The sequence below is a fragment of the Martes martes genome (assembly GCF_963455335.1).
Source record: "Martes martes genome assembly, chromosome: 5".
NCBI lineage: Eukaryota > Metazoa > Chordata > Mammalia > Carnivora > Mustelidae > Martes > Martes martes.
The window spans coordinates 42,570,093-42,597,506 of NC_137892.1; the positions used below are offsets into that span (position 1 = coordinate 42,570,093).

At 37.0% G+C, this 27,414-nt stretch overlaps 1 protein-coding gene across 1 annotated transcript in view; it reads left to right on the forward strand.

Annotated features, from left to right (window-relative positions):
- Window positions 1-862: 862 nt before the first annotated feature.
- Window positions 863-27,414, forward strand: part of SLCO4C1 (solute carrier organic anion transporter family member 4C1) — a 64,359-nt gene continuing 37,807 nt past the window's right edge. The window contains exons 1-2 of the mRNA XM_080804388.1: window positions 863-1,221; window positions 4,703-4,966. Of these exons, the coding sequence (XP_080660514.1) occupies window positions 876-1,221; window positions 4,703-4,966 (610 nt within the window). The 5' untranslated portion in view covers window positions 863-875. The remainder of the gene's footprint in view (window positions 1,222-4,702; window positions 4,967-27,414) is intronic.

Consider the following 27,414-nt stretch of genomic DNA (forward strand, 5'->3'; position numbering starts at 1 on the left):
AATGTTGTTCGGTTCTTCAGAGTGTGTGTTTTTAAATTTATTCCACAGGTAGAAATTATTACATGAATATTAGTATTGCTGATCTTAGCTATGCAATATACAGCAGAAAGAGTATCACATATAGGCTTTTAAAGATTTCTAATTTCTGTATCTTCAGTTTTGGGGTAGTCGAACCAAGCAGGTGGTTATGTTGCCACGTTAATGGCCGTGGTCATGGGGAGTAGGCCGGTGGGGATTTCCGTTTCTAGGGAGGATGACAGGTAAAAGTCTCACCATGATGCTCAAAATCCCAAGTATTGTCTTTGTGGCTGCCTGATTCTTGGCATTTCAGACCTAGTCCGGTTTGGTAGCCAGCAGAGGAAGAAAACCGGCAGGATATTTTCTGGAATGATCTGATGCAACTGCGTTTGCAGCTTTCCTGTCAGGACCCAGGGGGACCTTTATGGCCACCAGACTCACAACGTCTGGTTAGTTCCCAGTCCCTGGGCTCTGGGAAGGAGCGCGGAGGCCTGAGGGGCTTTCGCGGGGTCACCTGGCGGCCTCCGGGCCGTACGGCCGCGCCCGGCATTCCAGTTGGCCCCTGCGGCAACAGGTGAGGCCGGGCCGAGTGCCAATCACACAGCCAGCCCGCCCGGCGTCCGCGCTCCGCGCTCCAGGCGGCGGCGAGCTCGAGGAGGAGGATCCCGGCGGCTGCGCCGCGGCGGCGGCGGCAGCGGCAGCGGCGGCGGCCTTGCCTTGCCTTGCCTGAGCGACGGCACGGAGGCGGGAAAAGCTCCCGCACGGGGGCGCTGCCACCTGCGCGGGGGAGGAGCCAGAGAGGAACCGGGTTTTTCTGCCGCTCGAACGCACTGGAGTTGGGAGAACCCATCCTGACCATGAAGGGCAGCAAAGGCATCGAGAACCCGGCTTTCGTCGCCTCCAGCCCAGACACCCCGCACCGTTTGTTTGCATCGCCCTCTCACGTCGAGGTCTCTGACTTGTCCATCAACACCCAGCGACAGAATTCGCAGACGCGGGAGCCTCCGGAGCCCCAGAAGTCACCGGAGCCACCCCGGCCCCCGGCGGATCCCGCTGTCTCCCAAGAGCTGTCCGTTCCAGAGTCGCTGTCCGAGTTTGAGGAGGGACCCTGCGGGTGTGGGAACTTAAAACCGCAGAGTCTCCAGCGCTGCAACACGCCCCAGGGCTTTCTGCTTTACTACTGCCTCTTGGCCCTCACGCAAGGTAAGGGCCAGCGCCCGCACGAGAGGGCAGGGGCCCAGCGAGGGCGAGGAGGGGCGCGCGGAGCTGGTGGGGCGGAGAGGGCAGGTGTGCGCGGAGCCCGCATGGTCGACGTGCTGGGCGAGGCAGCGCCCGGCCTGGGGACTTCCAAGCGGTCCCACAGACGTCCGCAGGCTCAGGCATCCTCATTCGAGCTTTTCCTTTGTACCAACTTTTAAAACTTGCCATATGAGCTTTTCCTCCCGCCTTTTGTGTTCTTTCTCAGTTTAGCCGTTTCCGATTCCTTAAAGGAAGTGGAAATTACTGGAGCCTTCCTTTGGGAACAGTTTACACCGGGGGTATCCATTCTGTGCTACAAAAGCATGTATCTTGCTAAACTCCTTATTAAAGGGATTTTATTTTATTTTATTTTTTACATTGTTTCTGGAAGGGAAGGGTTAATTTACAGGTGAGGGTAAGGTAGTTCTCAAAGGAGAAATTTGTGGAATAGGTTAGGTAGCAGCATTCATGTATTGTTGAGTACATTTAGTTTGAGTTGTGTGTGGGCACAGGTGGAACCCAGTGAATGTTAGCAAAGGCCCGAGGCGTTGTTGAAGGGTGAGGCTTTTGAAACGCAAAGGAGTTGTGCAGTGTGTTTTGCTCCAGGATCTCTTTTAGGGTCTCTTGGGAGTTACTGATAAAGTCCACGTTTATACCCTTAAGAGTTTGCAGTCTAGACCTGGTTTGGAAGAGTGAATGGTAGAATAGAGGAAGAATGGCTCCCAGGAAAGGAAGCATGGAGAAGGTAAAAGCTGTTGCTGTGTTGCCTAATGCAGGGGTTGAAAGAAACGGGAAGGGAAGTTACACTAAGGTGACAAGACACATTGAGGAGAGGTGGTCATTAAGATGGAGCATCCTGAAGGAAATGCTGAAGGTTAGTTAGAATTTGATGGTATGTAGATATTTTTTGGTCACTTGAGCCTTACTTTGAAAGTATTTTGTAAAAAGGCCATCCAGGGCTGATTGGAAGAAGTGTAATCCAAGAAATATTTTTGAGAAGGGGGAGGAGTTGGAAATTGCTCTTTTTAAAGATTAACAGAAGAGTAAATCTAAATATATTCTTTCTTTTCTTTTCTTTAATTAACATATAATGTGTTATTTGCCCCAGGGGTACAGGTCTGTGAATCATCAGTCTTACACAATTCACAGCACTCACCGTAGTGTACCCCCCCCCCCCCATGTCCATTATCCAGCCATCCACCCCCCAGCAACCCTCAGGTTGTTTCCTGAGATTAAGAGTCTCCTATGGTCTGTCTCCCTCCCCTTCCCATCTTGTTTCATTTTTTCCCCTCCCTCCTCACTCCATTCTTTCTATTCTTATTCCTGCTCCTCTATCTGAAAGGAACTCAGAACTCAGTGCCCATTGCTTTTGCACATAATAGGTGTTCAGTAAGTAAGCATTGATTGCTGGTCAACTGCAGCTTTTCTGCCAAAGGTTGTTTTGTGCCAAAAAGTTATTTCCATTTCCACCTTTCTTGTCCCCACCCAAGTTCACCTTCTCTCAACGTCTTGGTCTTAGTTGTCCAAAATCTGTGACTAAATATTTCAGTGTCATAGGAATGCAAAGTTCAAAGAAGTTGGACACAATTAAAATTTCTTGTTTTATCTTAAAACATATTCAGAAGTTTCTGTATTCAGGAACACATTCTTGAATTCCCAAAGGAAGTCTCCAGTAAAATATTGTTTAAAATTATTAACAAATATTATTGACAGCCCTAGAAAGATGGGTCAGGTTTAGCCTAGAGTTATATCTACCTAGAGGTCCCCAATTTAACAAGCATAATACTAGATAAAGGTGACCCAATATATTCTTGTTTCAGTTTAAATCTGAATTATTACCATTTAAGTTTGAATTATTACTTAATCATGTTTCTCAGACATGATCCCTGGGAGGTCCATTTCCATGGTATATTAAGAAGTGTTTGGGAAAAACAAAAACCCTAAACTTGTCAGGTTAGTTTACTTAACCCAGGATTTCTCAAAGATAAACAGGGTTTCTCTTAGCACTTAACCTTCTAATGTGCCTCCTATTTTCATGTATGTATAATAGAGACATGTAGTATACAATATTTCCTGAAATCTCCTTTATTAAAGCAGAGTTCTTAAAACTTCTGTAGCATTGAATTCAGAGTGGCATTCATAGGCTTTAAGTGCTAAATCTCCATAAGAGTTTATAAATTTACTTTCTCAAAGAAATTGTACCATAAAGACAGTTGAGTTTTCATGACTAACTTTTAATCAGTATATCAAGTGTGTTGGGAAAGTGATTTTGGGGGGAGGGGAGGGAGGTGATCTTTGGATGGGGAAAGTTTCATATTCTCAGATAAGTTTATCTCATAAGCATGACATTCCTAGGTACATTAGACACTATACCTTTAAATTTAAAGAACTGTAAATTGGCTTTTGACTTATTAAATTGGCATAAAAATAAAATCATGTTAGGACTTTTAAAACTTGTTATATCGATTTTCTTCAAATATATTTACAGTTGCAGTCTTGATAAAGCAAAATTTAAAGAAGTTGTAGAAATCATGACTTGTGTATATTCTGTTAATTAATGAGTGAAAATGAGTCCTGGTATCCTCTTAAGTAAAGGGAGTAACTAGTTAAAAACTGTATAATTTGATCAGATGCTTTTTATTTTCAATTTATACTAATGTTTAAACTCCTGTAAATTTAATCTGTATCTGGACAAAATCTTTTTGTTAAGTCAGTCATAATTAGGTTTCCAGCTTTTCATTGTTTACCTTATAGTCTTCCATCACAGTCGTAATTAACAGATGAAGTGTGTAGTTTTTCATTTACTTTGCATATGATTTAGAATGCCAGTAGTTGAAATGACTCAGTGTGTGTTTATTTTTGTTCTAGGACCTCTTAAGTTATAACTTTCATGTCTATAAAAGTTTTAGAGGAAAAGATGTTTGAAGCTAAATTTCACCTTTCATAAGACTAAGTCAAGGATCTCTAGTCATACATAAATACGTTTAATAATTGAACAACCTGGGAAGCAATTGGGCATTACTTTAAAGACCTCTGAGTCACCTGTACTTTTTTTTATTCTTCTGAGTGAGGTCTAAGAGAGTATGTTACTCTTGGAGTCTCGCGGACTGGCTTCATGAGAATTCACCAGTCTGATTTTTTATTTGTTATATAGAGAAAAATGAATTTATCTACAATTTAGTTTATGGTAAGCATTGATTTTATTTAACACCTGAAAATTCACAAGTGTACCATTTAAAAGCAAACTGATTTTTAAGGAAGTTTGTTTGAGTTGCTAGCTTTGAAACTTTGGGACTTGTAAATTTGGCACATTAAGAAAAATCAATATAAATGAACACTCAAACTTTAGTCATAACCAAACTTTAGTACGTTGTTTTAAAACTCATAATCCATATGGGGAAGTTAATAAAAATCATGTACATACATTTTCTTTTCTCTCTTTTAGGTATTATCGTAAATGGCCTTGTAAATATTAGCATTTCCACTATTGAGAAGCGCTATGAAATGAAGAGTTCTCTGACAGGCCTGATATCATCAAGCTATGATATCTCATTCTGTTTGTTGTCTTTATTTGTGTCATTTTTTGGTGAAAGAGGACACAAACCAAGATGGCTTGCATTTGCATCCTTTATGATAGGACTGGGAGCACTTGTATTTTCAATGCCAAAATTTTTTAGTGGAAAATACCAGTTGGGGTCCTTTTTTGAAGGTAAGTTTCTGTTATGTTTTTGTTTGTTTTAATTTAAGAAGTACTTTAAAACAAGCCCTTTAATTCTATATTGCAACTCATTTGTACAGGTAAGAAGGGTAAGGGCTTAGCCTCCTTCACTATTTACTGCTTTGTTTTGATGTGAATTATGTAAAGTAGATTAGTGCATTATTCATTGCTTCAGTGGTTGTTCACGTTATTAATCCTCTGAATCTTATTCCCCAAATTACCCAGTCTTCCTCAAAAAGCAATGATCAGTTTTCCTTTGCACTTGTAACGTCACTGGGGCTTTAAGAGCTATAGTTTTCCCGTGTGTGTGTGTGTGTGTGTGTGTGTGTGTGTGTGTGTCTGTCTGTCTGTCTGTCTGTCAGTCAGACTCCCTACTAAGCAGGGAGCCTGATGCCTGGATTCCCTGGACTCTGAGATCATGACCTGATTCGAAGGCAGACACTTAAACAATTGAGCCACCCAGGCATCCCCTGACCCCCCTTTTCTGGTTTTATTTGCTGTGCTTACAGCTCCGCACTCTGGACTTGTTGATTACTGATTCCTGAGATAAAGAGAGATGAAATTTATAGAACTGAAGCCTTTCCTAAGAACTGAAGCTAGCTGTACTTATGACTATATTAGAGACAGAGAACTTTATGAGTTATCTAATGTGTTGCTCTGGTTAGTTGAAAAAGTACATTATTCAAAGGCTCAAAAGGAAATTTGACTGTATTTCTATGTTTTTTTTTTTTTCTCCCAAAGAATCCTTTTCAATGAAGAAAACAATTATGGTAGAGCCAGAGGGATGTTCTAATGAAGATCTTAACATTTTTACTGTCTTTCCTGGGATTTTTAATAGCAAATGTTGAGAAAAAGAGGGTTATAAAATTAACTTTCAGGAGTTAGATAAGTGAGGAAAAGGCTTAGAGTAAGAAGAAAGGAGAACTGGGGACTGTTGCAATATAGGCATTATTTTTAAAAAGTTAAGGTTCTTACATTTGTGGAGTTTCAATATTGAAAATTATTATTAAAGTGTTAACATTCCTAAGACCAACTTCCAAATTATAGAACGACAACAAATAGGAAAATATTTTTAACAGTTTAACAATAATATTTTTAACCACTATTCAGCATGGTTTAGGAGTATACTTAGGTAAGCAGTCTTCATTTTGGAAATAAAAATAGAATATGCAAGCATATAGGACCAATAGAGGGTGTTTTTAGAGAGTTTTGGTAGAGTTTGGAATAAATGAGATAAGGAAAGTATGTTATCAGTGAAAAGATCACTTTTATTGATTCTAGATTGGACAAGATTCTGTATGGCCAATGTCACATAATTTCCCTGGAGGTAGTTTTAGGAACAAGGCACACTAGGCTTTAATATGACACTTTTGAAATCGTAACACTGAAGTCTAACCTTGAGTCTGTCACATAAGAAACATGATACTGATTCTGTGATAGCAAAAATACTGTTCATAGCATTTACATGGTAATCTTTGTACTAAATCAAATTCCCTAGTCTTCCAGTTGATCAGATGCCCTACTTGCTTTTAAAGTATATGAGTTCTGATAATATCTCTGACTCTCTAAACTAAAACACAACACCTGTTCCAGTACCAGAGCCTGATCTCTCTTCAACAATCTTCTTAGCTTCATCTCTTGCCAGACACACTTTGAACTGTAGCTGATCTGAACAATTTATAATTCGCAAGGGGAAATGGCCGCAAATTAAGGTGTGTGTCATTGGGGGCAGAGATGAAGCCAAGAAGATTGTTAAAACCAGGTCACATTATACTGTACTATGCAAGTTTTCACCAAGTTCTTTTTGATATGTCTTACTGATATTTTTTATTATTTTAGTTGAAGTAGATTTGAGGAATTGGCTTATTGTGAGGTTTTTAATCTAAATTAGACTCATAATTTAAATAATAGTTATCACTGGCAAATGGAAACAAAATCTCAGGTTGCCCTTATGTTCTGTCATTCATACAATGAATATTGCTTTGGACTCTACATGGTGCTGCGATAACAGCGAAACAGTTTCATGCCATTAGGATTTTCTGTGGTAGTGGGAAGAAATACAGAGTTCATAAACAAATGAAATAATTGAAGATTAAAGTGGTTTTATGAAAGAACAAATAGTATGAAGTAATAATGCATAAAAGAGAAAATATGTGGTCAAGGGAAGGCCAATAACTGGATAATGAGGAACCAGCTTTGAAAGATGCTTTCCAGGCTGGAGAAAAACATGATAAATGGCCTTGGAGGGGGAGAGAGTTTGGCAGGTTTTAGGAATTGTCACTTTGGCCAGCATGATCAAGGCAAGGGAGAACATGGCATGACATGAACTTGGAGAGACCGGTAGATGCCAACATGAGGCATTTAGATCTTCCTTTAAGTGCTGTGGGAAGTTATGAGGAAGTTCCGCCCACCCCCCCTTTTTTAAAAGATTTTATTTGAGAGAGAGCAGGAAGCACAGGAGCGAGTGGGGGTGGGGATGGGCAGAGGGAGATGGAGAAGCAGACTCCCCACTGAACAGGGAGCCTGACTATGCAGTGCTTGATCCCAGAACCCCAAGATCATCACCTAAACAGAAGGCAGATGCTTAACTGACTGAGCCACCCAGGTGCCCCGAGAAAGTTTTCCAACGGGACGCGCGTGACCTTACATTCTGATATGATCATTTTGGCTTCTGTTCTGAAGGATGAGAGTAAATAGGAGAGAATCACCTAGGGTTTTTTTTATTAGAGTCCCAAAGGTGGTTGGACTGGGTTGGTATTAGTAGAGACTTAAAGGAGTGACTGATTCTCAATGTATTTTCAAGGAAAAAGAGTACTCTTTGGTAGATTGATTACGAAAGAGGAGTGAAAAATGACTCCTTGAATACCTGGCTTGGCCAACTGGAGCCATTCACTAGAATGCAGAACAGCACTGGGAGTGGAAATCAAGAAATCAGGTTTTGGAATTAGTGGGAGCTGAATATTATGTATCTCGGTAGTGTTGTAATATATATCTTTGAACATGCATGTTTGTATGAATGTGCAAGTTACTCTTTAGTCTTCATTCCTGGAAGGGTTCATATTGGGTTTGAAGGGCTTCCTCATTCTAATTTTTGGTAGGTAATGCCACACTGACTTTTAGGAAGGGATGTACCAGTTACTCTTTCACAGCCAATACATGAAAATGCCTAGTTGCTATCTTGAGTTTTTGCGTTTTTTTCCCCTGAAAGTTTTCTTTAGTAGGAATGTGTCTTTGTGGTATGTTTGTGTGTATGTGTAGGTATTCAAATATAACAGATACAGAACTCAGGACTGAAACTGTATTACATATCTAAAGGAAAGGGGTCCAGGCATTTAGAAACAGAAGGAATGTTAGAAATCATAAATTCCTTCTTTTACACCTCTAGGACAAGAGGTGAAGTGACTTCATAGTGATTTCATAGAGCAGTCAATAACAGCTAAAAGTAATACTAGTTTTTATGCTTTGTTTAATGTTTTTATTTTTTTAAATTTCTCATAGGTTTATTAACTATATTGAATAGCTTTAATATTTTTATGAATTTATTTATTTTTTAAGTGTTTACATATTACATAATTACTTTTGTGAATTTAAACCATTTTCCCCCAATTTCGAATAGCCGGTTATAATGATCTGTTCTTTCTTAAAAACATAATAACTGGTCTGTTCAAGTAAGTTAATCCACTTTTGCAAATTTTGGACTCTATAACCAAAAATCTTCATGATTTGTCCAAGTCTAAGGAGAATATACAAGAAAATGATATGAGTGGGAAAAGAAACAAAAAAGTTGAAAACTCTCTGTAAATAGATTAGAAACAAGGGCATGTACAATCTTGTTAGGTAATATAACATAAATAACCTAAAGTGCCTCACACTAAGAAATCACTTTATTAATTGAAATTATAGTGTAATTTAATTTGAAAATGACATTGAGAGAATTAGCATTTTCCTTTAGGTGCCTTTTTGTTACTGTTTTTTGAGCTTGCGAAAAGTCAGGGCTCAGGATGAAATTGCTCTGTAAGAGGAGATTAATGTAATGTAATACAGCTGGTAATTAGAGGAAAGCAAAATGTGAAATATGAAAAGCCTGTATAATTTCCACAGGTGATAGAAAAACACAAATGAGGTAAAGAGTTAGCAAAAAGGTAGAAAAGGGTGTTTGAAACAGCTTGAATTTTCTATTCTGTAAAAATAAAATTTGGGAAAATATTTTTTAAAGGGAAACTTTTATGAAGACCTAAGGGTTAGAGGTGATTATCTAACTTTGGAGATATTTATCAAAGGGAAGTTTTGGTTGTTATTGGATACAAAAAAAGGAAAGAATTAAAATAGAGAGAAATGCTTCTCAGAACTAATTTTTATATATGTTAGCCTGAAAATAGAATACTGTCATAAAATACTTTCAAGTAAATAATATTTGACATTCACTTTTGATATATTTTAACTTGTTATTACATATTTTAATATAACTTTCAAATATTATAAAAATATAATAAGTAAATCTTTACCACATAACATTTTGTTTTCCTCCAAGCACTTTTTAATTCCTTGTGGATGAGTGTTAATTTAATGCTGTTAAGGAAAATAATCTCTTTGTCTCTTTGAGATTTTTGGGAGGGGGATCCTTATTAAATATGTAGAAATTATAGGTAAGTAATTACTAAATCCAGTGAAGTTCTTTTTCTTTATTGACCAATAAATAGTTGGATAACTTTTCTTAAGTCATATTATTTTCATATTTCTCTTTTCCATTCCTTTCTCAGGAAAAGATAGCTCTCAACACTTTACATTTACTTCGGCATTAAATTTCTAATGTTTTAGATTGGTATTTCAGGAAGAATTCTGTATTGAAAGATGTTGGTTATGCAAAGTGACTATTTAAAATGTTGAACTGGGAAAATGATAAGCGTGAGACCCAAATGTGTGATTTAATTTTAGTTACTGTTTTGCCTTTTATCTTGTATTCATAAGGATTTTTTTTTTTTAACATGGAATACTTGTCTAGATTGGAGAAGACATAGGGCCAAGGATCTTACAGTTTTACAGTTGCTAATTTAATACAGTATAATTTCTCTGGGCCTCTGAATGTTCTTCTTCCTTGATATTTCTTCTTCCTTATAAAGAATCAGTTTTATTTTTCTTATATTTCAATTTAATTGCAACAAATGAATAAAAAAGGAAAGGTAATATCTTAGAATATGTAATGATGTAATAAAACAAATGATTCAAAAGATTTTTAAATTCCATATGTATAGTAAAAGAGCTAGAACTAACTTTTAGGGGTAGTCAGTGCTCCGGATGAAATTAGCACAGTTTTTAATATCCAAGGCACTTCAGTCTTCCACAAACTTCCCAGATTATATGAGTTACACTAGATGCTTGCTACCGTCACTTACTGCCCCTTGGGGGCCCTGACTCAGCAAGTCCGTAGTAGGACTCAGGAATTTATATTTTTTAAAACTAACCAGGTTATCTTATAAGTCCATTTGGGGAAACATATGTCCAGCTTGGTGCTTAATTATTTTGTACAGTTTCAGCTGTGGGCACAGAGGTTTCTTTTTCATTTCAGGATTATTGCTTTTTAAATTCCTTTAAAATGGAAGTTTCACAACTGTCGTGAAATACTAGATACTTTAATGTAGCCAGTTTTGTTGAAATTCAAATGACCAAGCTTCTGAAAAAAAGGAAACTAACAGGGGCACCTGGGTGGCTCAGTGGGTTAAGCCTCTGCCTTTGGCTCAGGTCATGATCCCAGGGTCCTGGGATCGAGCTCTGCATCAGGCTCTCTGCTCAGCAGGGAGCCTGCTTCCTCCTCTCTCTCTACCTGCCTCTCTGCCTGCTTGTGATCTCTGTCAAATAAATAAAATCTTTAAAAAAAAAAAAAAAGGAAACTAACAGAGAAAATTAAATAGGAGGCATGTGTCAATGAGTTGTTAGCACAAACTTATTTCTGCTCACAGCTATAATTTGTAAATAGAGATTTAAAAACGCATGCCCTTGAGCAAAAGAATATAATGTCCCCGCATTTCTCAAAGTATGATCTGCAGAGCACAGCTTCTGAAGATATTAAAAGTATCTTAAAAATATGTTTCATGGTTCAATGAGGTTGGGAAAATCAAAGTTAAGGGCTGTCTCTGTTACATCCCTGTAAGTTAATGCAGTTTTGAATCTTTAGTTAAGAGGATGTGATATGCACCAAAGGACTCCACTGCTTGGCCCCTTTACTCTGCTTCTGCTGCTCACTTTATGTTTTCTCCCCCAGATAAGGGTTTTGGTGAACAGGCTTTGGGGACATCTGTTCTTGCTGTCTTACATCATTTTGAAAGCCCTTGTTGAATTTAGAACCTTGATTATGGTCAGCATTAGAACAGCCTGTGATGGATAGTAGGTGTTCAAGAAACATTTGTTGAGTTGTCAGATATTTTAATGAATGAATGGATCCTTTCAGTGGAGGCATATTAAGAGTCTAATGACTTCCCCTCCATAGAAGGGCAGTGAGAGCAGTTAATGTCAGATAGAGGCAGTCTGGGATGTTCTACTCACATTTTCCATAAACTTGGCCTAAAGAGTAATGAGGCTTTTTTTTTTTTGGGGGGGGGGCACCGAGGGGAGTTTTGGGAGGAACTGTGTTATCAGAGGCAGAGCATAGATGATCTTTATGGGTAAGATTTGGGATCTGAAAAATTTACAGTGCGAAAAAGGAAGCTAAAACGAGAAGCATATTCAGGAATAGTAACACAGTGTTTTGATATTCTGCTTTTGGTTTTTGTCTTAATTACTTGCTAAACTGTTGATTTCCCTGTGTAGCTACCATGCTTCTAAGGTGATGCTGAAATGGCAGGATTTTTTCTTGATAGAGTATTAGTAGTGATTACCCTTATTTGTTTTCATGTATAAAATAAAAGGAAATGCTCTGATAAGGCATTCAAGTTGACCAGAGGCATAGTTGTGTCTTACTGGTATAGTGTATGGGAGGTGATAATTAAGCAATGCTTTTGTTGCTTCCTCAGAAAGGTTGGTAAAAATGTGGTTTGTGTCAAGAAAGAAATGAGGAAATTCTATTTTCTAAGTCACTGTTCTTAAAAAAATACCCAAAGAGGTACTGTGTGTTTTAATGTATTTTTTCCCCAGTTAATTACTATTAGCACATTACACTGAGAGAAATTATGCAGCAATATAGCAGGGATATTAGGGTCAGACAAAACTGAATTTAAATTTTTGCTCAAACGCTGTGTGATAGAACTGTGTGGGCCTGGATAAACTTTACTATAAATCACGATGATGATAATAACCCCTACCTCACTGGAGACTGTATGATACTGTATACTGTACTATACTATAGTGATAAGGAGTGCCTGGTGCATGGTAAGTGCTCATTAAATAGTAGCAATGAATAATAATGATGTTCATGATTATTAAGTAACAGCTATACTAATGTAAAAAAACTACCTTTCTTGGGACGCCTGGGTGGTTCAGTTGGTTAAGCTTCTGCCTTCAGTTCAGGTGATGATCCCAGAGCCCTGGGATGGAGCGTGGGGCTCTCTGCTCAGCTGGGAGCCTACTTCTCCTTCTCCCTCCTCAGCTCTCCTCCTTGTTCTCTCTTTCTTTCTCAAAAGAAGGAAACAAACACCCCCCCCCGCCCCGCCCTGCCAAAAAAAACAAAAAACAAAGAAACCAAACTACCTTTCTTAGTTTATCTGGAAAGTCTGGCTAAACACTTCCAAAGTAATATATTAGCGAGGATTTTAATTAGCTATGTTGCCAGGATTATATTCTTAGGAGATAAAGAAGATAAATTTGTTTGGTGTAGTTCAGCTTAAATGGATCCACTCAAAATAGTACACTAAAATATTACCTTTTAAATAGTCAAAATGCCTGTTTAAATATCTTTAATTTTTTATCTAATTTTAAACATGAGACATCCTTTGCAAGCCATTCAGAAGATTAAAAAAAAAAAAACCCAAAAGAAATGGAGTAAAAGGAAAAAAAAATGGAATAAATGAAACAAAAAGGAAGGAAATAAGAAATTTTTATACCATAACTTAGACTATCCACTGCTAATATTGTTCAGTTTTCTTAATGTATATATATGTTTGTATGTGTATTCACAAATAGTCACACATAATACAAACATTTACAGTATAGTCATTAACACATAGTCATGCTCACTCACATCCACACACTCTTACTAACATTCATATATATTCATACATCTTGCATCACATTTACACATATGCATTCAAATGTACATTTAAAGGAAACAACATTTTGAATTTCTAGATAATCACTTTTTCTTTAAGAATATATATTGGTGGGGCACCTGGGTGGCTCAGTGGGTTAAAGCCTCTGCCTTCGGCTCAGGTCATGATCCCAGGGTCCTGGGATCTGGCCCCACATCGGCCTCTCTGCTCAGCGGGGAGCCTACTTCCCCCTCTCTCTCTGCCTGCCTCTCTGCCTACTTGTGATCTCTGTCTGTCAAATAAATAAATAAAATCTTACAAAAAAAAGAAAGAATATATATTGGTCATTGTTATATGTTAAAACAGAGTTGCAAATTATTTATGTCTTTATATTCATTTTATAGATAACCTATTTAATCAGTCCTTTTTTGTTGTGTTTTTTTATTAGTACATTTTTCTGGTTAGAGAAGTCCTGTGGGTCATTGAAGACAATTTGGACAATACTAAGGAATAGGAAGAGAAAAAAAACAATTCATTGTTTTTTCTCAAGGAAAAGAACTTTGAGACTGTGTTAATGTTTTTAATGTGCTTATTTCTTTTAGAGTTAATTTAATATTTTGTATAGTTTGTAAACTTTGAGCATTCTTATTCTTATATAACATTCCATTTTAAATTTTAACTATTCTCATGAAGTTGAATATTTATATTTAAAAAGTTTTCTAGGGCGCCTGCGTGGCTCAGTGGGTTAAAGCCTCTGCCTTCGGCTCGGGTCATGATCTCAGGGTCCTGGGATCGAGCCTTGCATCGGGCTCTCTGCTCGGTGGGAAACCTTCGTCCTCCTTTCTCTCTGTCTACTTCTGATTTCTGTCTGTCAAATAAATAAATAAAATCTTTTTTTTTTTAAGTTTTCTATTGTAAATTACCTCATGCCAACATTGTTATGTTTAAAGATTTTACTATATTTTGGTAATTATACAGTATTTAACATTTCAGAATTGTCTTTTTTCACTCAAGATAATTCTCTAAAAACTCAGAGTGGTGGTTATCCATTGTTCATTCCTTTTTAATGCTAATTACCAAGTAGTTCATGTAATGAGTGTATTAGGGATGGTTTGTTTAATCATTCACCTACTAAAGGACATCTGAGTTGATCTGTTTTTTGGTTGTTACAAATAAAGTTATGAACATTTGTATGGATTTTTGTGTAAACATAGTTCTCATTTCTGTAGGATAGATGCCCAGGAGTAAAACAGCTGGGTCATATGATAGTTTCATGTTTATTTTTTTGAGAACTGCTAAGCTATTTTCCAGAGGGACTGTACCATTTTATAGCCCATCAGCGAAGTATGAGTGACCCCATCATTTGGTGCTGTCTTTATTTTTTATTTTAGTCATTCTGATAGGTTTCAGTGAAATCTCACTGTGGATGCAACTTGGATTTTCCTAATGGCCAATGATGTTGAGCGTCTTTGCTTGTGTCGATTTGCCATCTGTTTAACCTTGGTGTAATGTCTGTCCATGATTTTTGCCCATTTTCTAACTGGATTGTTTAATTTGTACTGTTGAATTTTGAAAGCTGCTTATGTATTCTAAGTCCTAGATCTTTGTCACATAGGTGATTTTCACATATTTTCATCCAGTGTATAGCTTATCTTTTCATACTTTTAACAGGGTTTTTCATAAAAGCAAAAGTTTTTAATTTTGAAGTTCAGTTTATCAGTTTTTCCTTTTATGGGTTATATTTTTGTTGTCAAGGCTAAGAATTCTTTACCTAGTCCTAGATCCCATTTTTTTTTTAAATTCTAGTTTTCCATTTTTGTCTATGATACATTTTGAATTTTGACTCTCTTTGTATTCCCCTTAGCACTAGCATTCTCTGTTTTTTTTCCTTTAATGTACCAAACAGGTAAGAAACATATTTGTCATGATAATCATCTGCTTGGAAAGGGGAAAATACATAGCAGTCACTAGTTCAGAGAAATCCTGAAATCCCACTGGGAAGATGGTATGCTTGTTCCTTGAGTAAAGCTGCCTCTTGGGAGGGTTCATTGTTCTCTGTTGGTTTTTTAATCGTCTTTGGCTATATTTGAAAAGGGCAAATGGAGGGTATACTCCTTGGATAGTTAGACTCTGGATCAGCCTGTTTCTTACCTGTAGAAATTTGGGAATTAAGGGTTATTTTCATACTCATTTAGTTATAATTTGAGAAGAGGCTGATGGTTCATTTGGTGATGCAACAGTTTCAAAAACAAATTTATTATCTAATTGATTCGGGTGCTTGTGCCAATAGCCATACTCATAGTTTTGTTGTATGTCTTATCTTTCTTAACCTCATGCCTCTCTCTGGACTTAATTAAGCATATCAGACTAATGGGAGAGTAATACCCTTAGGTACTTTTCTCTAAGCTGTATCTTCCAATTAAAAGTACTTGCTTGGTACCATTTTAATCCTTTTAATGGTATTAACAGTGAGTGTGGCCTTGTTTTTATCCTTGACATGGTCTGTTTTAATTGACCTTTGTTACTCACAAAGGACTTCTGAGTTTTATCTTTTATAGGATTTGGATGAGAAGCAGTTGTCTCTTCTAACTCTGAAGTCTAATCCTATTCCCTTTCATTCCATCCAGAATGCTTGGCACAGATCCACTAATCACCCACAATGTCATTACTGTCAGTTATTTGGGTTATTGGAAGAGGTCAGAAAGGCAATGACCCATAAAGCTCTGTAGGATGTTAAAATATGTTACTTAAAAAAGAGTTTCAGCACAAGCTTGCACTGTTTTTTAGCATATTATCAGGCAAAGGGTAGATAGTTAGTAGGTATTTGTTGAATGAGGACACCCTATAATGCACAGAAAAGCCTGCCACATTGAAAAAGAGCAGAAGGGAGGAAGGAACTGTTTCAGAAAGTTAGTGAATAAATAAATTACAGGATTTCTTTATTGAAATGATTCTGAGGATCTTGAGTAATACTAAATTGTTCATGTGGTCCCTGGGATAATGCGAAAAACACTTCTTTCTTGAAAAATTATCTGTAACCATGCCATTTTCTTTTCATAAATTGTACTTCCTGTTATCTCCATTTTGTTATCAACGTGGTCATGTTTCCAATTTCAGTTTTATAAGAGCAAATAATTGCTGTAATATAAAATATTTTACCTTATGTCTGAGTTTTTAAGATAGAGTCAGTGGTATTAAGAAGTGATCATAATAACTAAGTATAAAATATAAAATATTGGTCCTTTTAGTTTTGCTAAATATGACATTTTCTAGGATACAGTTTCTGTGACTGAATTCTGGTTACTTCAAACTGAAATATATTCTCTAGTCCTAATGTAACATTTAAATTTCATTTATTACATTAATCTGTGATTTCTGTTTGTTCTTTTTCATATTAATCTGTTATATTCTGACATTTCCAATTCATTTTTTGGTATTCTTATTTTCTTTTGTTTACTTTATTATTATAATATTTAGAGGCTATAAATTTTGTATTTGTCAGGTTTTAATTTTTATAATATCCATTACTGTTATTGCTACATCAGACAGAATTTTGGGGGAATGTAGGAGTTATAATTTGTTCATCATTTTCAGTATTTAATTTTTAATACATTTTTAAAATGTCAATTTTTAATACATTGAATTAACACCCAGGGCTTTTTGCTATGAAATTTAATTGATCTTATATTCTTTTTAAAAAAGATTTTATTTATTTATTTGAGAGAGACAGAACAGGTAAGTGGGGGAGGGACAAGGGGAGAGGGAGAGAATCCCCAGCAGAGTCTGTGCTGAGCACAGAGCTGGATGCGGGGCTTGATCCCTTAATTCCAAGATGGTGACCTCAGCAGAGAACAAGAGTCAGATGCTTAACTGACTGAGTCATCCAGGCACCCCAAATCTTATATTCTTGTGGTAACCCTTGTTTTTTGAAAATTCAAAAAGACCTGTAGGATATAAGTTATATTGGATGTTCTTCATTTGTCCATCCAGATCCTGGGGCTATGCTAACCTTCAGAGGCAAGGTCGGCTCCATTACTGAATGAGTTTTAGAGACCAAATTGACATATTTAAGTGGGAAAATTCTGAGTCTTATGGGCAGAAACCCAATCTGAATCAGTATTATAGGGTTTCACAACCCTTTTACCAATTCCCAGACCTAAGCTAGTTCATAGATAGAGTTCATTATTGATTATCATTATTGATAAGAAGGCTAGATATCTTTGAAGAGCTTTACAACAAAGCCAGGAGTATATGATGCTTTTCTTTCCCTAAACCTACCCTAAAACATTTTATCCAGTGTTGAGGGGGAAGGGTAGTATTCATATTCTTTGGAGATGATTAGATAATAGCTCTGAACTCATCTGATCTCTGGAGTTCTGGAGTAGTGCCAGACTTAGAGAGGTCCAATAATAGACTTGGCCCCAAGCTGCTCTATATCACAGTGAGAACCCATCCTGTAATTTCTCTTAATCTTAGGATATAGAAAGGGGATAGATATACTAGCTTGAAGAATCTTCACACTGGTTACCTGACCTGTGGATTGAGAGATATTATTGTAGGAAGAAATAATTAAAAACCCCTGAATGAAATACTAAACTGGAAATAATATGGTATTCTTAAGAGGATTGTGGAGTTTAGTGATGCCATCAAGATTTGAAAGATAACAGGGTGGTTAGTCCTACTACATTCTCACTTTTTTTTTTTATGAATTTGGTGTAAATGCATGATAAAATCATGGAAAATGACTTTAGACCATTGTAAACACAATCAAAATTGTAACTATTTTTTTATTACTTTATAATCATAGAGTATACATAATACTAATTATAGCCATGTTTCCAGATTTGGTACCTTTTCTAGAGCAAATCAACATAGACCCTGATATCTAATATATAGTTATTGATCTGGTGCATGTTTTGTTTCATTTTTCAACTACAAAATAATCAAGATGACTTGCTTTTCTATGGAAGAACAAGAGTACATCACTATTCTCTTATATCAGTGCTGCACACTCGTCTTGCTCTTTAGTGTAATATGGTCTAGAGCAGTGGTTCTCAACTGAGGCCAATTTTTCTTTCTGGAGAACTTTTTGATTGTTATGACTGTATTGGAGGGTGCTATTGGCACCTAGTGGGTAGAGGTCAGGGACACTGGTAGACATCCTAGAAGACCTACAGGAGAGGCCATTCCACGACAAGGAATTATCTAGCCCTAAATTGACATTTGTGATAATCTAGTCTAGAGGTACCATGATCATCTTACTATCCCACAGAATGTCTTGCTGGACCTTATATTGATGGTATTAAGCTAACTGGACTTGGTCAGTTAAGTATTTATTTATTTATTTATTCGTTGTATTTTAGAAGCCTCAGTAAAATATATGCATGCTAGGGAAAAACCACAAAAACATCAAGAGCCTACCATAACAGTATGGCCAAGGCCATGTTATAGTACCCCCTTTGCACATTCCACATTCTGCACTTGCATAGCCCTCGATGTATCTTTTGGGATTTGGGAAGCCTCACCTACCTCATTTGTATACATTAATCTAACGTATTTATTAGGTAATGCTTGAGATTGCCAGAATTGAGTAGGAACTGAAACAAGGTAAAATTCTCACAGCAGGTATAGACAGTATTTTTGGCAGAGAGGGAGGATGTCAGAAGCCTCTGACAAGTCTTCACAGGGAAATCGTTGTGAGGACCCCAGGTTTTTGTAGTAAGACCATCCTTTCTTCTGCTTACAGTATTCTCCATTTGAAAAGCGGCTCTTGGTTTGTCACTAGATGGTGGTATGTTAGATGTAAATGTGATCATGATCTGAACTCCCCATTATGAAGTATTGTTATTTACTGTAACAAATAATAAAATTAGACATATGAAACAGTCTTATTAAATGAAATGGTAGATACAAGTAGGTTTGGAGAGCACAAGTAACTATATAGGCAAGCATCTCACATTTGCAAGCTGCTTATTTTTATTGCCTTGTAGATGGATGTAAAGATATTTTTGCCACTTGTTAATGCTCATTTGGGCATATCCTTTGTGGAAGAGGTTCTCAATGAGGAATAAAAGAGGAATAAAAAAAGAAAAAAAAGAAAAGAGGATATATAAATAAATAAATAAATAAAAAAAGAAAAGAGGAATAAAAGTCTGTGCAGGGAATTTCATTCAGTGTCTTCTGGAATAGTACCATGTAAAGAGTGGCCATAATGACATAAGCTTGGATCCACAAACATGCCTTTCCCCCATCAAGACTGGTCTGTTAACCCCCACTGCAGATGGACTGCTTGATTTGTTAACTCTAGGGGTGTGTCCTGAGAGCTTCTGATATGTCAGCTTTCCCCAGGGCAACCAATATACCCAAAGGCAGTTAAAATATATATCTCTACTAGTTGCAAATTATCCTCCTAACTTAACTATATATTCTAGATAGGAATTTCTTCTCACTGCTCTCCATGCCTTTACCAACACTCAACATTGTTTGACTTACAGAAGGCCTTACTCATTATAATTATATTCTATACAACACTACTTCTGACCAAGAAACTTATTTGCAGCAAAAGAGATATAGTAACAAAGTCCTGCGCATGAAATTCACCTGTGTGTCTTACTCTGTACCCTAAACCAAGAAACAACTGACTTGTGGGGATGGTGTTCATTGTGTTGTCATTTGTAGAACAGAATTTTCTTAGAACATGATACATGTGTTAAATAAGGCAGAAACCACTCTGTTTTGCTGGATCCTTTATAGACAGAATGCATAGGATAAGGAGCTAGGGAGTGCCAAAGGATTAGTGCCTCTTCCTACTGTATCTAAAATTCCATTTATGGAATTTTTGCTTTCTGCTTTGGTCTTGTTGAGTCCTAGTCCCCAGGAGATAAAAAGCTTTCATCAGATAACCCAGTCATTATTCCCTTAAAGTCAAAGCCTAGACTGTACCCTAATTATATATGTGTGTGTGTGTGTGTGTGTGTGTGTGTGTGTATTAATCTATTTATATTAAATAATCAACAGGAAGAAAAGATGGTCACTGAACTGGCAGAAGTGATAGGTCCTAGTTACTCAGGGGAAATTGTGTTGTTTCTATACAGTGTCTCCAAAAAATATATTTTGGACTGAGGGAATTTACTTGGGTGCCTCTTAACACTCCCACACTCAATAGTACTTGTTAAAGGATAACTATGGCAACCAAACAGAGATAAAACAGCTGAAGACTTACAAATGCTCTGTAAAATCCTAGACCAACTGAGGTACAGGCAGGAAGTAAAGGAAACAAAACCTGGATGATAGGAAAGGAAGCAATGTTTGTCAACTCGGTCTTTCTGACCAACTCTAGAAGGAAGAACTATGGAGCTTGTTAATTGTCCTACTGTTATTTTCCTCTGCCTGTTACATGAAGACCACTGATGAGGACCAACATTTCAGTGTTGGTTTCAGGTAGGATAATAACTGGATTGACATTACCCCATGATGATGTTTTGGTGATAGATTCTTGTGGATTTCTTGTGTTGGAGATAATGTTTCTCATCTGGACAAAGATAAAAATGGATGCTAAGATACCAAAAATACCCCACAAAAAATGGATAGTCCTGGATGGATATCCTCTGTTTGTCTTTCCAGATCTGTCATTCATTTTATCACCCAGTTAAAGGCCCATGGACTATGTTGCCTTAGTACTTTGCTACCAGGATTCTTGTTGGGTTTAGCCAATGGGAGTTTGCATATTGGAAAGAAAGAGGTCATAGTACTTATTTTCCTGGTATGTTCCCCACCACAGTTGGTGCATAAGTTACTGTGTGCCTTTATATAACTAAGCTACAGTTTTTGTAGTGTTTTGGCAACTGCCTAGTGGTACTGGCACTTACTATTTGTTCCCTTTAACTCTGTCTTTGTAAAAAATCCATACCCATAAGAAAATGTTGAATTTCCCTTATCCTTATCCTTTTTGTAAGTATTCTACTGCAATCTTATGTGATACATAAAAAAATGCATACATATTTTCTAGCTTTATAGTCTTTCAAAAAATATTTTGATTTAACGTTCCTCTTTACAAGTGACTTTTTTTTTTTTTAAGATTTCATTATTTATTTGAGAGAGAGACAGAGAGAAAAGAGAGTAGGGGGAGGGGCAGAGGGAGAGAATCCCAGGTAGACCCTTGAGCCAAGCACAAGCCCATCGTGGGGCTCAATCCTATGACCCTGAGAACAACACCCAAGCCCAAACCAAGAGTCAGAAGCCCTACTGACTAAGCCACACAGGCACCCCCCAAATGACTGCTGTTTTGAAATGGAGTAGTGCTAATACTATATAACAAATTGGGAAACTTTGTATTTTCTTCACTATATAGGAATAGTTTAAATAACATACAAAGGTTGATTGTTTTTGGTTGAGCTTTGACATAAATTCTCCAGAAAAAATATTTAGAGGTAGACTTCTGATTCCCATTTCAATTTATTCCAGAATCATAGATATATACAAATTTTATATAATTTAAAGTCAATATTTTTATTTTAAGACATTTTCAAATTTCTTGGCATAAGATTATACATAGAATTTTCTCATGTTTTATAAAAGGGTTTTATGCCTTTGTGGTCATTCCTATGAGATTCATGGTGTGTTGGATTCTACTTTTCTTTCCTTTTTGTTTTTGTTTTTGTTTTTTTTTTAGGATTTTATTTATTTATTTGACAGAGATTGAGAGAGAGCACAAGTAGGAAGAGTGGCACACAGAAGGAGAGGGAGAAGCAGGCTCTCCGCTGAGCAGGGAGCCTGATGCAGGGCTTGATTCCAGGACCCCGGGATCATGACTTGAGCCAAAGGCAGCCACTTAACTGACTGAGCCACCCAGGCACCCCAGGATTCTACTTTTCTTATCTTATAGTGAGTTATGACCACTTACTTTAGAAAAGTAGATTGGCTGTTAGAAATTATATTAAGTTTTTCTGCTTATTTTATGTTGATAGAAGCCCTTATAGAAATGTCTTGAATTTATATCCCAAGCTATTTAAATAATCAACTAATTTTACTTTATGTCACCATTAACCATGCAATGAATCTGTTAAATACTTAGGCTCTTTAGTCGTAGAGATTTTGGAAGTAGATAATCTAATTTTGATTTTGCCTATCTGTAAAATGTGGAAAGTAATGGTACCTCCTTTATAAGTTGTTTCTGGGAATTAGATAATACATGATAGGGAAGGATCTTGCATAAGATGATCACTGTTTTGGCTATAAACTTGAGTGAGGATCGAATGTAAGTAAGGCATGATAAGCAAGAACCTGGTGAGTCATATAGGCAGTAAAAACTTCAGGGTTCATTGTCACGGAATGGAGAAAGAGAGTAGTAAATAAAGATAGCGTTTCCTTTGGGCAAATTGGGAGACGTGGAAATTGAGCCGGACTTGAACAATGGGTATGAATACAGTGGGAAAAGCATATGGTGTGGTCATTTTAGGCAAGGAATATTATGTTGAGTGATTCTCATGTTTTAAGCTTGATAACTAAAAAACATAAACAGATATAGGGAAATGAGGCAGACAAGATGGTTTTTTGAGAATGATGAGTTCTGTTTAAGACATTTAAGGTAGAAATTTGGCATTAGAAATATGGTTCTAGGGATGCCTGGGTGGCTCAGTCGGTTAAGTGTCTGCCTTCGGCTTGGGTCATGATCCCAGGGTCCTGGTATATATAGAGTCCCGCATTGGGCTTCCTGCTCAGTGGGGAGCCTGCTTCTCTCTCTGCCTGCCACTCCCCCTGTGACTGGGGGAGTGAAATCCCATCTCAGCCTGCAGCATCCTGCCCTACCCTTGGCAGCAGGATGGGCCCAGAGGAAAACGTGTTTTCTAAACGTCCAGGTTTTGAAGGTAAATGCCTGGGGAGTAGCAGGCTGTGAGCCTCTGAGTGGGGATGAGGATTGGACTAAGTTTGATATTTAACTTATAAATGTCCAGGTATGTAGATTTTCATTTTCTCCTTTACCTTTAGTATCTGCACAGGTTAGTGGGTAGGACTGAACACTGGTTTGTCGGTTAAGCAAAGTTCTAAGACTTAGTTTTATTGGCAACATTCCCTCTGTTCATGAAGAGCGTAGGCGCTCCCTCTTGTGGTGTAATGTCAAAACAATGTTTTTAAATTAGTGTTGAATGTGTTTTGCCAGGAATTGTTTTATTTCTCATTAGATGTTGAAATTCTGGGTTCAGGCACTTTCTCCAACTAATAATACTGCAGAATTCACATAATAGGTAAACCTAGCTATTTTAAAAATCTGTTTTATAACAGGTGCAATGTAATAAATTATTTAATATTACTTAGGATGAATAATCTTCATGTCTCCATGGCATCTCAGAATGAAGTATTTCTTGGTAGGCTGAACTGAACCCTCTAGTAGTAGTTGTTTTTGTTTTTGTTTTTTTTTCAGGAAGGGGTAATTCCTTGAGATTTATAGTGTGTTTAAATATTTGTCTTTTGCCTTTATACTTGAATGATAGTTTAAGATTTATGAGTCACCTTTTCTTTCACTGATTACTTTTTAAAAATAATTTCCTTTGCTTTATGAGATATGTTGCTCTAGAGAAGTCTGATGCCAGTTAAGTGTTTTTTATTTCCCTCTACATAAGTTACTATCTTTTTTCTTGATGGCACAAGTGTTTCTTTATCTTTAAAATCTGGTAACTTTATAAGGGAATAGTCTTGAAAGCCCTGCATCAAATTTTCCTGGGATGCCTTATGCCCTTTTAAATTATAGATCGGTCTTCGTTTATTTCAGAAAAGTTTCCTAAGTTTTACCTCAAAGTATATACTTTTTCCTATTCTAGTTGATTTTGCATATGTTTGATTTTCTTTGTCTGGATCTCATTTCTATTATTTTCTCTCAAATCTTTTAAGTCTTAGTTTGGTTTATTTAATTTTGTTCATGTTTCTCAAGTCACAGATATGTATTCTCTCTTTGTAATTCTGAGTCCTGTTTTCTTTTGCCCATTTTGATGTGACTTTCATTTCTATGGTAGTTTTCATTTTATTTCATGTCTTGCCTTGAGTTTTTTCAGCCTATTTTTTTCTTCTCTTATTCATCACATTTATGAGCTTATTTAATCCTAGTTTTCAGTTTTTGATTTTAGGAAGCAATTGTTGTCATCACTTTTAAAGCATGGAACTACGGTAATTTAAAAATCTACATCATAGTGATGTTTTTGTGGAGACTGTTCTGCCATGTGTTTTGCCTTTCCTTTTTGGTTTATTATTCACCCTTCAAGGAAGCAAATTTTTCCTTGGTTAACCTTTTGTAAGATGTTTGTATTAAATTTTTAAAAATATTTTATTTATTTATTTGACAGAGATCACAAGCAGGCAGAGAGAGAGGGAGAAGCAGGCCCCCTGCTGAGAAGAGAGCCTGAAGCGGGGCTCAATCCCAGGACCCTGGGATCATGACCTGAGCCGAAGACAGAGGCTTTAACCCACTGAGCCACCCAGGCGCCCCTGTTTTAGTTTTTTATTGCTGCATAACATATTATGCAAACTTAATTGGAAACAGCGCAGTAATTCTATCTTACTGTTTCTGTGGGTCAGGAGTCTGGCACAGTTCAACTGGGTTCTCTGGTCAGAGTCCGAAACTCAGGGCATTAGCTGGCTACATTCTCATTTGCAGCTTTTCAGAAGCTCCTTTTCCAGGCTCATTAAACTGTTGGAAGTAATGGTTTTGGGGGATTGTTTAACTGAGATCTCCATTTCCTTGACAGTCATCACTGGGTGTTGCTGTCAGCTTCTAGATGCTTTCTGCATTCCTTGGCATATGGTCATCTCCATCTTTAAAGCCAGCAATAGCTCAGAGAACCCCTCCTTGACTTCAGACTTTTCATCCCTTTCTTCCAGACTGCCCCATTTGTTGGCATATAATTTTTCCTGGTATTCTTGATGGTTCAATGATAATCTCGTCATTGTTTTTATTTCTCTGGTGTTGGCTGTGGTCTCTTCTCTCTCACTGGTGATTTCTTTTTTCTTTTTGATATGTCTGGCTAAGGGTTTATCAATTTTATTAATTCCTTTAAAGAACCAGCTCCTAGTTTCATTGATCTTTTCTATCATTTTTTTCCCCCTGTATTATTTATTTCTGCTATAATCTTTACTCTCTCCTTTCTTCTGCTAGCTTTAGGGTTCATTTACTGTTCCTTATATAGCTCCTTTGGGTGTAAGGTTAGGTTGTATATTCGAGATTTTTGCTTCTTGAGGTAGCCCTGTATTGGTATATCCTCCCCTCTTATGACTGCTTTTGCTACATCTTAGAGGTTTTAGACCATCATGTTTTCATTTTCATTTGTTTCCATGTATTTCTTCTATTTCTTCTTTAATTTCCTGGTTTACCCATTCATTCTTTAGTAGGATGTTCTTTAACCTCCATGTATTTGTGATCTTCCCAATTTTTTTATCATGGTTGACTTCAAGTTTAATAAAGCTGCGGTTGGAAAATGTGCATGGCCTGATCTCAGTCTTTTTCTACTAGTTGAAGCCTATTTGTGACCCAGTATGTGGTCCGTTCTGGAGGATGCCTCATGTGCACTCGAAAAGAATGTATATTCTGCTGCTTTAGGATGAGATGTTTTGAATACATCTGTTAAGTCCACCTGGTCCAGTGTATCATTCAAAGCCATTGTTTCCTGGTTGATTTTCTCCTGAGATGATCTGTTCATTGTTGTAAGTGAGGTGTTAAAGTTTCTTACTATTATTGTGTTATTATCAATGAGTTTCTTTATGTTTGTTATTGTTTCATATATTTGGATGCTTCCTAGGTGGCGGCATAAATATTTACAATTGTTAGATCTTGTTGGATAGATCTCTTTATTATGATATTGTGCCCTTCTTCATGTCTTGTTACAGTCTTTGGTTTAAAATATAGTTTGTTTGACACAAGTATGCCTACTCCAGCTTTCTTTCTTTCTTTTTTTAAAGATTTACTTATTTGACAGAGATAATGACAGTGAGAGAGGGAACATAAGCAGGGGGAGTGTGAGAGAGAGAAACAGGCTTCCTGGTGAGCAGGGAGCCGACTTGGGGCTCTATCCCAGGACCCTGGGATCATGACCTGAGCCAAAGGCAGACGCTTAACAACTGAGCCACCCAGGTACCCCTCCAGCTTTCTTTTGATGTTCATTCTCCATCTCTTCACTTTCAATCTGCAGGTGTCTTTAGGTCTAAAAGAGTCTCTTATATGGGAAGCATATAGATGGGTCTTGTTTTTTTGTTTTTTTTTTTTTTTAAATCCTGTTACCCACTGTCCTTTTTTTTTTTTTTTTTTGTGGCGCATTTAGTCCATTTACATTGAGAGTGATTATTGATAGATTTGAATTTAGTGCCATTGTGTTATCTATCAGGTTGTTGTTTCTGGAGATTTTCTCTGTTCCTTTCTAGTGCTTGTTGCTTTTGGTCTTTCTTTCCAACTCAATGAGTCCCCTTTAATATTTCCTGCAGGGTGGTTTAGTGGTCATGAATTCCTTTAGTTTTTGTTTGTCTGGAAAATTCTTTATCTCTCCTTCACATTCTGAATGACAACCTTGCTTGATAAAGTATTCTTGACTGCATATTTTTTCCCATTCTGTATGTTGAGTATATCATGCCATTCTCTTCTGGCCTGTCAGGTTTCTGTTGATAGGTCTGCTGCAAACCTTATATGTCGTCCCTTGGAAGTTAGGGATTTCTTTTGCCTTGCTGCTTTTAGGATTTTTTCCTTTTTTCTGTGTTTGGCAAATTTTACTATTATATATCTTGGTATTGGCCAGCTTTTGTTGATTTTCGTGGGAGTTCTCTGTGCCTCCTCGATTTGGATGTTTGTTTCCTTCCCAGATTAAGGAAGTTTTCAGATATCATTTCCTCAAATAAACCTCCTGCGCCTTTTTCCCCATCTTCTTCTGGGACTCCTATGATATGAATGTTACTATGTTTTAAGTAGTCACTGAGTTTCCTGTATCACTGATTTGTTTCTCTGCTTCTTCCATCCTTGTGCTCATTACATACATTTGGCTTTGCATCTTGGTTATAGCATTTTTATTTCAGCCTGACTAGTTTGGGGTCTTTTATCTTTGTGGTAAGGGACTCCTTGGTGTCTTTGCTTTTCTGAAGACTAGCTAGTATCCTTATGATTGTTGTTTTAAATTCTGGGTCAGTCATATTACTTATATCTGTTCCGATTGGATCCCTGGCTATGACCTTTTTTTTTTTTTTTAAATTTTTTTTTTCATTTTATTTATTTGACAGAGAGAAATCACAACT